Source organism: Arachis stenosperma, chromosome 8 (genome assembly GCF_014773155.1).
Source record: "Arachis stenosperma cultivar V10309 chromosome 8, arast.V10309.gnm1.PFL2, whole genome shotgun sequence".
Taxonomy (NCBI): domain Eukaryota; kingdom Viridiplantae; phylum Streptophyta; class Magnoliopsida; order Fabales; family Fabaceae; genus Arachis; species Arachis stenosperma.
In genome coordinates, this window is record NC_080384.1 from 45,006,527 (window position 1) to 45,018,784 (window position 12,258).

At 32.4% G+C, this 12,258-nt stretch overlaps 1 protein-coding gene across 3 annotated transcripts; it reads left to right on the top strand.

Annotated features, from left to right (window-relative positions):
• The first annotated feature begins 4,080 nt into the window (after window positions 1-4,080).
• On the top strand, window positions 4,081-11,314 carry LOC130943569 (hydroxyproline O-arabinosyltransferase RDN2). Of its 3 annotated transcripts, XM_057871493.1 has the most exons (10): window positions 4,144-4,288; window positions 4,827-4,917; window positions 5,046-5,518; window positions 6,753-6,820; window positions 6,902-7,103; window positions 7,296-7,393; window positions 7,494-7,563; window positions 8,121-8,192; window positions 8,410-8,523; window positions 10,926-11,314. In XM_057871493.1, the coding sequence occupies exons 3-10, from the start codon at window positions 5,123-5,125 to the stop codon at window positions 10,986-10,988; spliced, it is 1,083 nt and encodes a 360-aa protein (XP_057727476.1). In that variant the 5' UTR covers window positions 4,144-4,288; window positions 4,827-4,917; window positions 5,046-5,122; the 3' UTR covers window positions 10,989-11,314. The 3 variants fall into 3 exon arrangements, with proteins under 3 accessions (XP_057727478.1, XP_057727476.1, XP_057727479.1); XM_057871495.1 differs by lacking the exon at window positions 4,827-4,917 and having other exon boundaries at window positions 4,081-4,288; XM_057871496.1 differs by lacking the exons at window positions 4,144-4,288; window positions 4,827-4,917 and adding an exon at window positions 4,344-4,559.
• Window positions 11,315-12,258: the final 944 nt, after the last annotated feature.

The window sequence follows — 12,258 nt, forward strand, 5'->3', positions numbered from 1 at the left end:
AACCAATAATGAAACTCAAAATTTTGCAGCAGCAACAACGTCCACAACAGATGGGTGATCTCCAAAAATGACAAACAAGGAAAATTACTAATACAAAACAACCAGAAAATCATTTACAACAATGACAGCAAGTGCATTTTCAAAAAAATCTCTACAAATAGTGGCAAAAAGTCATATTTCCAAGAGATTACTTCCTAAGACAATATTATCAAAAACATAAAAACATTACCTATCAAAAAGCATAATCCAGCCATGGCAGTAACAAGATTAAAAAGAAAGGAAAACCAACCTTGATGATAAACATAAGTCAAGGAGAACGCACACAACCGCAATGCAAACGGACGATCCAAAACGTCTTAAGAAAGACGAAGATTCGAAACAGAATCTCGAAATGGAGAAATCTTGAAAGCGGACTTGATCAATGAAATTGGAGTCACAGTGAAGAAGAAGGAAGTTTTTGTGAGAGATTGAGCAAATTCTTAGAAGTTGAAGAAGCGAAAAAGTAAAAAGAGAAAGAGGATTATGTTTATATAACCAATATGGGCAAAATAGTCATTTTATCCTTCATTTAATGACACGCATGGTTACAAAAGAAACCGAAAGGATGCGCGAACAATTACAAAAAGACATAACATTCATATTTGAATCGCCTTGAGTATCCGACTTATTCTCCAAGACAGATCGTAAAATCCGATTTGACTAGATGAAAGCTACAAGAAATCAAGACTGACTTAGAAATGTTTGAGCTCGACCTAAAGAGAAGAAGAATGAAGTTTTTGTGAGAGATTGAGCAAATTCTTAGAAGTTGAAGAAGCGAAAAAGTAAAAAGAGAAAGAGGATTATGTTATTTATATAACCAATATGGGCAAAACAGTCATTTTATCCTTCATTTAATGACACGCATGGTTACAAAAGAAACCGAAAGGATGCGCGAACAATTACAAAAAGACATAACATTCATATTTGAATCGCCTTGAGTATCCGACTTATTCTCCAAGACAGATCGTAAAATCCGATTTGACTAGATGAAAGCTACAAGAAATCAAGACTGACTTAGAAATGTTTGAGCTCGACCTAAAGAGAAGAAGAATGAAGTTTTTGTGAGAGATTGAGCAAATTCTTAGAAGTTGAAGAAGCGAAAAAGTAAAAAGAGAAAGAGGATTATGTTTATATAACCAATATGGGCAAAACAGTCATTTTATCCTTCATTTAATGACACGCATGGTTACAAAAGAAACCGAAAGGATGCGCGAACAATTACAAAAAGACATAACATTCATATTTGAATCGCCTTGAGTATCCGACTTATTCTCCAAGACAGATCGTAAAATCCGATTTGACTAGATGAAAGCTACAAGAAATCAAGACTGACTTAGAAATGTTTGAGCTCGACCTAAAGAAGCTCGGCCTTAAGTAGAGGCTCTGTTCATACTTTGGTCCATAACTTAGCCATGCTCAAAATGAATAAAGCACAATCAACACTCTACAAATATCAATGTTCAGATCTACATTACTACCTACTCGACCTCACAAAAGTCAGACACGGCGACATGGGCTTAGCCCTACTTATTTCGATAAGTGACTAACTCCGACAACATCTCTTGTTGATTTAGAAGGAAGATTTTAACATCCTCCCTGATAAAAGGAAACAATTGTCCACCATCAAAGGTGGAACCACTTTATAAAGTAGTTATTGGCTCACCACATATAACTATAAATACTCTGATACCTTCATGTATTTTTCGAACTCTAATATACAAAAAATCTGCTTAAAATATTTGATAACTTAAACAGAGGAGTCCCTTGCAGGTACCATCTGCCACCTTCACCAAGATATCAGATGGCGGCACCTGAACCCCAAAACGTGAGATACAACTTCAAAAAGAACTTGAACCTCACATTCAAGTCCGAATCACAATTTTAAGTAACCTCTGAAACAGGCATAAAAACAAACTCTACGATGAAATATGCCTTTGTTATCTTGAAGTAATAGCGTTGAAGTCGAAGATAACGACAAATTCTGGAGATGATTATTTCAGTATCCACTTTGAAAAGTATGTATAACCCTATGTGTTTTAAAAATTTTCATTATTGAGAATTGGTTTTTTATGGCCACTTTCTGGATTGGGTGGAAGAAGAACGTTGGGTGCCATTACTTTGAATGAGTAGATGAAATTGATAAAAAAAAAAAAAAATACGAAGTGTGGAGAAACGTTCTACGAATAGCAAATCAATGGACATTGTGAATGAAAGTATTTGTGAATCAAATATTTTTGCAATGCTTCTTTGTATAATAATCACGGGACTTGTACTTTGATTGAGTTTTCTTTCTTTGGTTAAGTAGGACATAGGGTTGGCAGTAACGACTTGAGATGTTTATGTAGAAAAGGCATTTCATAATTGTAATGTAGTTTGATTTTATGAACTATGACATTGCAGTGTCTATTTATCAGATAGTAAATAAAGGAAAAGTATATGGAACAATTCTAAATCAGGCAAGAATAGAATAATTTAGTTAATTATAAATATAGTAATTAATTTTATTTATTTATAATTTAAAATATTAGTTATTAAATGTTTTACCACATTTAAATTAGGAGGAGATACGTTCAGTATCATTGCAACGTAAATAACGGAAACTGATTCAATTAGCTTCCGTCTCTTCACCCTCCTTTCTTCTTCAAATGTCTAAAACATAATAAATCAGAAAACAGATTTAGAACCATCCAATTTATAAAGAAAAAAAAAACATCTTAATGTTTAGTATAAGCACCATCTACGTAGAAATTTTAGATTCACCCAAAGGTATTTGACTGGTTTTTGCTGGAACCAAGATAGTTCCGTAGCATTATTGGTAAATAAAATATAATTGTGGGCCCCAGTGGCGGAGCTTAGTTCAGACAAGGGGTGGCCATGGCCCCCCCAAATTTTTATTAAAAAAATTAGTAATACTTTTTCAAAAAATAAAAAATAGTTTAGTTGGCTCAAATATTTTATTATGACTTAAAATACCAAAATTTAATCTTCATCTCTTGCTTTTATTGTACAATAATTTTTAGTTTTAAACATTCAAAACATATTGGATTTGAACTGAATTGACTGTATTTGCATTTCGCAGCTCTCTATTCAATAAGCAACACTTCCTCTACGTTTGAGTTCAAATATAAAAAATTAGGTATTTTTTATTTATGTAATTTAATATTATTTTATATTTTATTGCTTATTTAATTTAATTTTTTATATGATAATTAGAATATTCAATCAATATTGATATTATTGTATTTGTATAAATTGATAAAAAAATTCAATAAATATTATAAATTTTAATATTTGTCCTTTTAATTTCTTTTTTACATATTTTACCGGATATATATTCAAATTTCTATATAAAATAGTCATAAAAAATCAAAGAGTTGATGATGCATTTTTTAAGAAGAAGGCTAATATTCAAGAAGGAAAACATATAACTTTTATAATATCAACACCTGTTGATAGTTTTTCTACTTTAATGAATCACGAAAAAAATAAGATACAATATTCAAAAGTTTAAAAAGTTATTAATTCTTTAGAACAATACCCTGAAAAATGACTTCAAATTTGGCAATATTACCCAAATCAGAGAAATGTTAGACGAGCTTATCTTAAATGGGATCCATATCAAAAGTATCTTGACAATTATCTTTTGTCTGTCACCCCAAAATTTCGTTTCAAGTTCCGCCGCTGATTGTGGGTTAATTTAAATTGCAGCATTAACCAAAATCATAAAAAAACCAAATGTAACTAATTTGAAAATTAACATGGACAAAACCACAAAACTAACATGAAAGGAACTAACACCAAATTTACTAACGCCATAACATTAAGACAAAAAGCATTCTTTTCATAGTGCAATGGTTACATAAATCACTAACCAACTCAAGTGCACCTTAATTAGCAACAAGCTCTTGTCTATTTGAAATGAGAATATCACAGTCACGTCAAACCAAAAAGTCCAATCAGATTTGTACAGAACTACAGATCCATAATAAATATTAATTATATCTTCGAGGACAATTTTAATAGTTTATTTTTTTTAAGAATCCCCATTTGTCAAAGTTAGATTCATAATAAATAATATTAATTATTATAATTAATTATAATTATACTTTCACCGCCGTGAGCTGTGCTCGTCGGAGTGGAAATACTGCAAAGTACACCACTCTCTCTCTCTCTCTCTCTTCTGTCTTCTTGGATCCAAAAAATCATTGTGGATTTCTCTCTCTGTCTCTTACTCAAAATACAAGCAAAGGTACTCTCTCTCTCTCTCTCTCTCTCTCTCTCTCTCTCTCTCTCTCTCTGTGAATGCATCATTTCAACTATTTCCTTTGACTTTGTAACCTTAATGCCATTCTGTTACATGTTAGTTTTTCAATTTCTCTGCAATCCAATTTGAGGTTTTTCGGGTATCACTTCACATTAGTGCCGCCAGTTCTATAAATTTGGCGTTGACCCCATTTTCTATGTTCATCATGTTGCTTCTGATTTACTTTACTAGCTGCCACGGAGTGTTGGTTTTGAGTGTAAGTTGATTCAATTCGCTGCAAATCGAGATTTGTAACCTAAAATCAAATCAATTCCCTTACGTTTTCCGTATATTGTTACTTGTTAACTATATATGTACATTGTCCTTTTCCATTTCCAGCGTGTTTCTGAATATGTGAATTTTATATATATGTTAATCAAAGTGACATTTGCTTTGTTGATTCAATTTATAGATGTTCTTTTTAATTAGTTTTTTTTGGAGGAACTACAAGCACTGCTTTAATTCTCTAAATGTTGACTTGTAGAAATGTTCGTGGGATTTTCTCAAGTCACTGATTAGGAATTAGGATCATGGTGCAGAGTATTTTACTTTTTCTAGGTTAAATGACCAATCAGGTAGTTGCTAGACCATTGCGGTGATTCTAGAAGAAGTTACCAATTAGGATCATCATGTGTTTCTGAAGTATTGAAAGACTTGAGAAGTGGAAGATTCAGATTGTGACTAAGAGCTATTTGTTTTCCAGGGTAGAGAATTTTGCTTTCTTGAAGACTGAGGAATCAGGCCCATGATATTCTGATATCTAACTGTATTAGGAAGATAATGGGACGAACTTCACCATTACTTATCATTTTTTTGGTTCTTGGTTCGTCCTTTGCCACGTATAATGTGGTAACGATGCTAATCCGCTATGGATCTTCAGAAGGTGTGGCCTTTAGTGATGGTTTGTTGTTGTTTGATCCCATCATTGAGATGCCTGCACATGCAAAGAATCGGAAGGTGTCTAAGGCACCTTTTCATGTCGCCCTAACGGCTACTGATGCTCCATACAACAAATGGCAATGCCGCATCATGTATTACTGGTATAAAAGGCAAAAGAACATGCCTGGGTCAGAGATGGGAGGATTCACTAGAATTCTACATTCTGGAAAGCCAGACAACTTGATGGATGAAATTCCCACTGTTGTGGTAGATCCTCTTCCAGCTGGTATGGACAGGGTGAGTTAATATAATGATTTTTTCCTCATGATGATCAAAATCCATTGCTAGACATGCTTGTGTGTGTAAATATGTGTTTCTCTGCTTTTCCTTTTAATATTTTTATGCAAAATAATACTGATGGTGTTTTATAGTACTTTGGTGATACGAAATGAAGGAAATCCTAGAAAATTTGCAGCTCCAATATAATAATTCAAAGGATGATGTTAGGTGGAGGAAACCTTAAGGATCATTGAGAAAACTGTTATTGAATTTCAACATGGAACTGGCCAGCAAAGCTTAAATTTCTTTAAATATTCTAATGCCAAGGAAATGGAAATCTAAGGGCCTTTTCCTAAACCCCAAGCTGAATACATCTTCGATCTTCCCTTTATATTCTAGGCTGAATGTGTGAGACTATGGGCTTCAATTTTCTGTCTTCATATGTTATGCGGGCAAATGTGGTCCATAACTCAATATCGATTCCATTCATCTATAAATTGAGTTCGTTCAGGAGGTTAATACAAATAATTATTATTCTCAACTACTTGACTTCTATTTGAAGCTTATTTTGCTTGTTATCCAGATTTTGTATTCATCCCCAATATCATTTTTGTTATTGATATTTGACAAATAGTTAATAATTGAATGTCTTCCTCTGCAGTTATATCCAATTCCAGCATACCTGATTGGATATTCATATTCTCAATTAGATGATTATCTTTTATTTATTGTTTTATTCTGCCCATAGTACACCAACTAAGCCTTGTCTCGCTAGGTGGAGTCAGCCATATGGATCAAACAATGTCATAGTATTAAGCATTCTACAGTAAATGTTATTCCCATCTAAACCATTAATATCTAAATCCATTTTACTACTTTCAGCTATGGCCTTTCTAGGTCTTTCTTCATCTCTAGCTATAGGACTTTCCTGTCTTCTCTACTCTAGTTACAAGGACCTCTAAATTCCTCTCCAAAACTACCTATTGCAAGACTCTTCCATCTTCTCAACAACAGGCACTACCCCAATTCTCCCCAATGCATTCATTTCTAAATTCTAATCCTGTTTTCCCTAATTTCTTCACTCATCCTTTGCAGCTCCCTTGTCTCTAAAATGTTTTTCTTGTTTTATTATTGACTATTTTGCACAAGATTTGGTCGCATACAAAATTGCCAGTATTATTATTCTTTATGCAGTAAAATATACTATCCATACAATTCAAATGATTTGACTTATTGGTTAATATCTTTTCAGGGATACATTGTTCTAAATAGACCATGGGCCTTTGTACAGTGGCTGGAAAAGGCAACTATCGAGGAAGAGTGAGATCTCTTGTACTAAGTGATTTCTCTTTTATTTTACACTAAAATATAAAAAGTTGATATAGTTGTCTTTTGATGCAGATATGTGTTAATGGCAGAGCCTGATCACATATTTGTACGTCCCTTACCCAATTTGGCATATGGAGGACATCCAGCTGCTTTCCCATTCTTTTACATCACGCCTGAGAAGAATGAAAAAATCATAAGGAAGTTTTTTCCTGAGGAGCATGGACCAGTTACAAATGTAGATCCAATTGGCAATTCTCCTGTAATTATCAGGAAGGTAAACGTTCTTCCCAAAACTTCCAATTAGCCGAAATGGATCCATACATGCACTTAATATCTCCGTGTTTCACTGGTTCTTGTAACTGATGTTATCAGTTGATTGGACCCAGCATTTTTGTTCCATCATTCGTATTATGGAAAAATCTTAATATCAGTCAGTTATACATTTGACTTCTGTGCTGTTTTTTAGGATTTGATTGAAAAGATTGCCCCCACATGGATGAACGTGTCTTTGAAAATGAAAGAGGATCCAGAGACTGATAAAGCTTTTGGATGGGTGCTCGAAATGTATGTCTCATCAAATATTCGATTGTTGATGTAGCATTAATATGCAAAGATAGTGACAATTTCATATTGATGTATGCTAATGGTTCTTGTTGGACGCAAGGTATGCTTATGCTGTAGCTTCTGCACTGCATGGAGTGCGCCATATTCTGCGTAAAGACTTCATGCTACAGGTTTGGGAAAACTTCATGTAACACTCGATATTGTATTGGTTTATGCAGATATAGTCATCAATAGCAGCATATATTGATGGTTAGGATTGAGTTTGAGGTACAAAATAATCCAAACTGATAAAACTTAAAATGGTTGGTTTAATTTTGGTATTGGAAATCTTTTCTAGCCAACCTAATCCAAATTAATCTGCACTAAAATCAGGTTGGTTTTGTTTGGGTTCAATTAAAAGACAAGTTATCACCTTCCTATAAGTTTTTCTTTATGATGATAGTAGCAATGTTGGATTGGGTTTGGCTTTAAGTGATGCAATGCAATAATCTAAACACTTACATGCAACTAATACTAGGTTATTTTTTAAGAGACATTTGCTTGCTAAAACCCAACAGTCATACAATCTTCTTAACATAAACCAGTGCAAACTGATTTAGTGATTTATTGTGTCAATTTGGGTTCATTGGGCCTATCTAATCCAGTGAATGCACCAATTATCAGCTCAAGTGGGTGTTAGATTGAATATGATATGCATATTTTGACTTCTGTGTATTTGATTTCTCAGCCCCCATGGGATCTCTCAACTGAGAACAAGTTCATAATTCACTATACTTACGGATGTGATTACAATATGAAGGTAAATTTTTTTGTTTATCTCTCCCATTCCTCGAACTATGCATGGTTATGATTGTTTACTATTGCTTATAATTTCCATTCTAGATCAACCTGTGAAATCTGCTTAATTTTCTTATTATGCCACAGAAGTATACTTTAGATGGTTTAAACTTTTGCTAAATACACTACCTATTTGTCATATATTTCAACATAACAGTTTCTTGTTTTGGAATGCGCAGGGTGAGTTGACATATGGTAAAATTGGTGAGTGGAGATTTGACAAAAGGTCTCATCTACGAGGACCTCCACCGAGGAACTTGCCCTTACCTCCACCAGGGGTTCCTGAAAGTGTGGTATGTAAAGATTTTGCCAACTAATTCAAACAGCTTGTCTTCTTAAATAAATTATCTAGCAAGAAATGCATTCTCTGATACCTATGACTTGATTCAAAACTTAAAAGGGGATCTATGCAATTTCAAGCTTTTTCATATTCTTTAAATGTGAACTAGACACAAAAGCACCATATTCCACAGGTTTAAAAACTGCTTTCGTTATACTTTATTTTTTGGCCAATTCTATCATGCTTTTCATTTGTTGCGTAACTTTTGCCTAACTTACCTTTTATAGTAACTTTTAAATATTTTAAAAAATTTTACTTTTATATTTTTAAATTTAAAATTAATTATTTAATTTTTTTAGCTGATAGTGGCCTCATAATTGTGAGAAATTATCACAGTATATGCAAGGTTCAAATCTCGATTCACATCACCTAGCCAATGACACCTTCGTTGTGGTGGCTGTGGCTAGTGCAACCGCCCGCAGTGTGTAAACTGCGTTGAACACATTAACGCAGGAATTGCAACTGTGATTAAAACTGGCAACAGCTTAAAATTTTGGTTGTAGGCCACTAGCATTGAACTATGCCATCCTTCAACTTTCCACTACTGCAATTGAAGTTGATGTAAACCATCAAAAGGCATTTGTTTTGGAAGTATATGCCTGATGAATCCCATTGCACCATATCATCTTTTGTGGCTAGAGTTTTTAAGGTGCCTGTATATTTACTTATTCCCCAGATACTGTTCTCTAAAACTTCCTTCTCATTTGTTCCCCTTTCAGTCCCCCTCCCCAGGATGCCAAAAACTGAAAAAAATAAAAAATAAAAAAAAAAAAGAAAAAAGGGTCTATCCTTGGTATATTACGCCTTTGGTTCATTGTTCAAAAAATTTAGATCCATAGATTACATTGTCAAAATAGAGTAAAGATTTCAGAGAGGATCTGAAGGCTTGTGGAAAAAAAGAGAATATTAGGTGACCAGTATCTCTTGTGGGGAGGGAATCCCAAAGTCATTACACCTGTGTTACTCAGCATCATCTCCCTTCAGCCTCCAAAGCTATTTTTAGTTCAGCTTCCTCCGGTGCAGCATTGCATTTCTGTGTCATCTTAATAGCAAAGTTAGATCAAGGATTAGACTTTTCAAAATATGGTTGGTTCTGCTTAGCATATAGTTAGTTTAAAAGCAAATTGCTTGAACAATTTCTTTGAACTTGGTATTGTTAAACAGTAACACTGCTAATACTTTTGTCTATCCTCTGAGAAGCCTTCTCAGTTTTGTCCTCACTTTGAATCACCGTTTTCATCAATCAATTCAGTTGTCAAGTGTTCAAGGGTGTTTATGAGATTCCTTTCTTCTTTTAATGCTTGCATTGGGAGTGAATCCTCTCAATTTTTTTCCCCTCAATTGTTTGGTAAAGTGTGATCTTTTACCATTTAATATCTTCTCTAACATAGTTTTTCTTGGTCCCATTTAAAGAATGTAAGATGAGAGATCATACATTACCAAACAATTGAAGGAAAAAATTAAGAGGATCCATTCTTATCCTGTCATTAGTAGCACACTGCATCATCTTTTCTTATTTTTGTCTTTTTTCTTTTAATTTTTTTTATGTTGCTTAAACATGTCTTTGATCCCTATATAAATTTGGGTCATTTTGTTTTATTCCCTCTAAAAGTTGTGTGCTATTTTCGTAGCTCATTTTTCTCTCTTTCTGATTTTAGTGCCTTGTGCTCTAAACTTGCTTGCATTTTGTTGATATAAATGTAGAAAATTGTCTTACTATTGTAAAGTTTTTCTCAATCTTCTTTTGATTTGTATAGATATCACAACTTGACACCAAAATTTAAAGGATAACAACCAAAAACACCAAGCTGCTTTTTTATTTTAGGGAAAAAAGGCTAACATTATTGAAAACTATAAACATAGTTAAAGCTTCATCTGCATCTTTTTTCCTTCTTGTTTTCTCCCTTTCTTTCAAAGATAGCCTTTTTAAACCGCAGTATTATAGGAGGTGTTTCATTTTACATTCAGTTTATATAGTATATCTAACTTGTCATTTAATATATATACAGCTCCTCAATCTTTGCATAATTGGTTTATCTTTTTATTTTTTTCTTTTTATTTTACTTTCTTGGTGATGGGGTGTTGGGAGGGGAATTATTGGATTGAATCTTCTGAGTATTAAGATGTGTTAAGTAATAACGTGACGGGACTTGTTAGATATGTAACCATTCATATTCAGTTATTTAACATTCTATCAATCTAAGGGTGATTACTCGTTAATTGTTACTTCACTTAGTCACTTTATACATCCCCTCATTGGACCCAAATTCGGAATTATTGGTATCTTTATAGAGTAAGGAAAGCATGATAAAAAGGCATGACTAACCAGTTGTTTACTTTTAATAACGTGTGCAGGTGACCCTAGTGAAGATGGTGAACGAGGCAAGTGCTAACATCCCCAATTGGGACACAACGTAAATATTTTTTTTTTCTTTTTCATTTTTGCCCTCTTTGTATTGAAGGTACATGTTTGGAAAAAGAAAAATCATAGCAGATATGTTGAGACTAATTTTTTATTTTTTTATTTTTCTTCTTTACCGAGTTTAGTCATAGAATCATAGATCAATGTACAATATACCCCTTTATACGACAAATTAATTTCAGGGTAAGGTTTTTTTTTTTGGATAATTTTTGGGCTAGTACCACAGTGCCAAATAATTTGTTCAGTAAAGTAGTACACTTTAAGTGTGGTCAAATTGTTTATTTAATTGCATTCCCTCAACGACTATGATCGTTTCTGGCGATTTTTACAGCTTATCTGCATTCTGGGGTTATTCCATTTTATTATATTAAATTTTATTTTATTAAATAGAATATTAAAAACTTTTAAAAGTTTATCAGCTCTTAAAAAGCCAGTAATACCAATCGCACCTTGATGAGTCAATAGCAAAATCTTAATAATAGCAATGTGGGTTTGGGAGAAAGGATGAAAAAAAAAAAAGTCGAAACGAGTATTTGTGGAGATTATCCTTGATGGGGTGTGCTAAAATGAGATCTGTGAAACCTACAGAGATGGGGAATTTGTCCTGCAAATAAATGGGAACGGTGATAAAAATACAGATACATATTCTATAGAATCTGAAATTTCTGTGAAGTGTAAGATTTTTTAATAAATACTTTTAATTTTAAAAATATTGTTTATATATTAAAATTAGCTATTAAAATTAATCATTATGCATTGGTGGGTATAAATATATGTATAATTTAATTTATTTTTAATATATATTTTATATTTTAAAATATATTTTATACTGATATTGACTTTAGTGTATATCTAGAATGATTGTTTTAATTTATATATGTATATAAATCTATTTGTTAAAATTTAGAAACCTTAATTTCTTATTTCTAATTTCTCTTTTAAATTTTTACATAGTGATACAAATCTCACACTAAGCTTTTATTTTTATGTAAATATCACATTTTCAACTTCTAATTAAATTATTTTTTTATAAAATAAATATATTGTGAATTTTTAATTTATAAGTTAAATTATATTAAATTATGAATTCAAATTAATTTATTTTATAATCTTTATATTTTATTATTTTTATTTTTAATTTTTAAAAAATAATATCTATAAATATTTGCAGACATCTACCTTCCCAAGCAAAGATAAATAAATAAAGATTCAACCCATGTTTAAAAAGGTAAAAACTGAAACTTTGACATCCAAATTGATTGATAA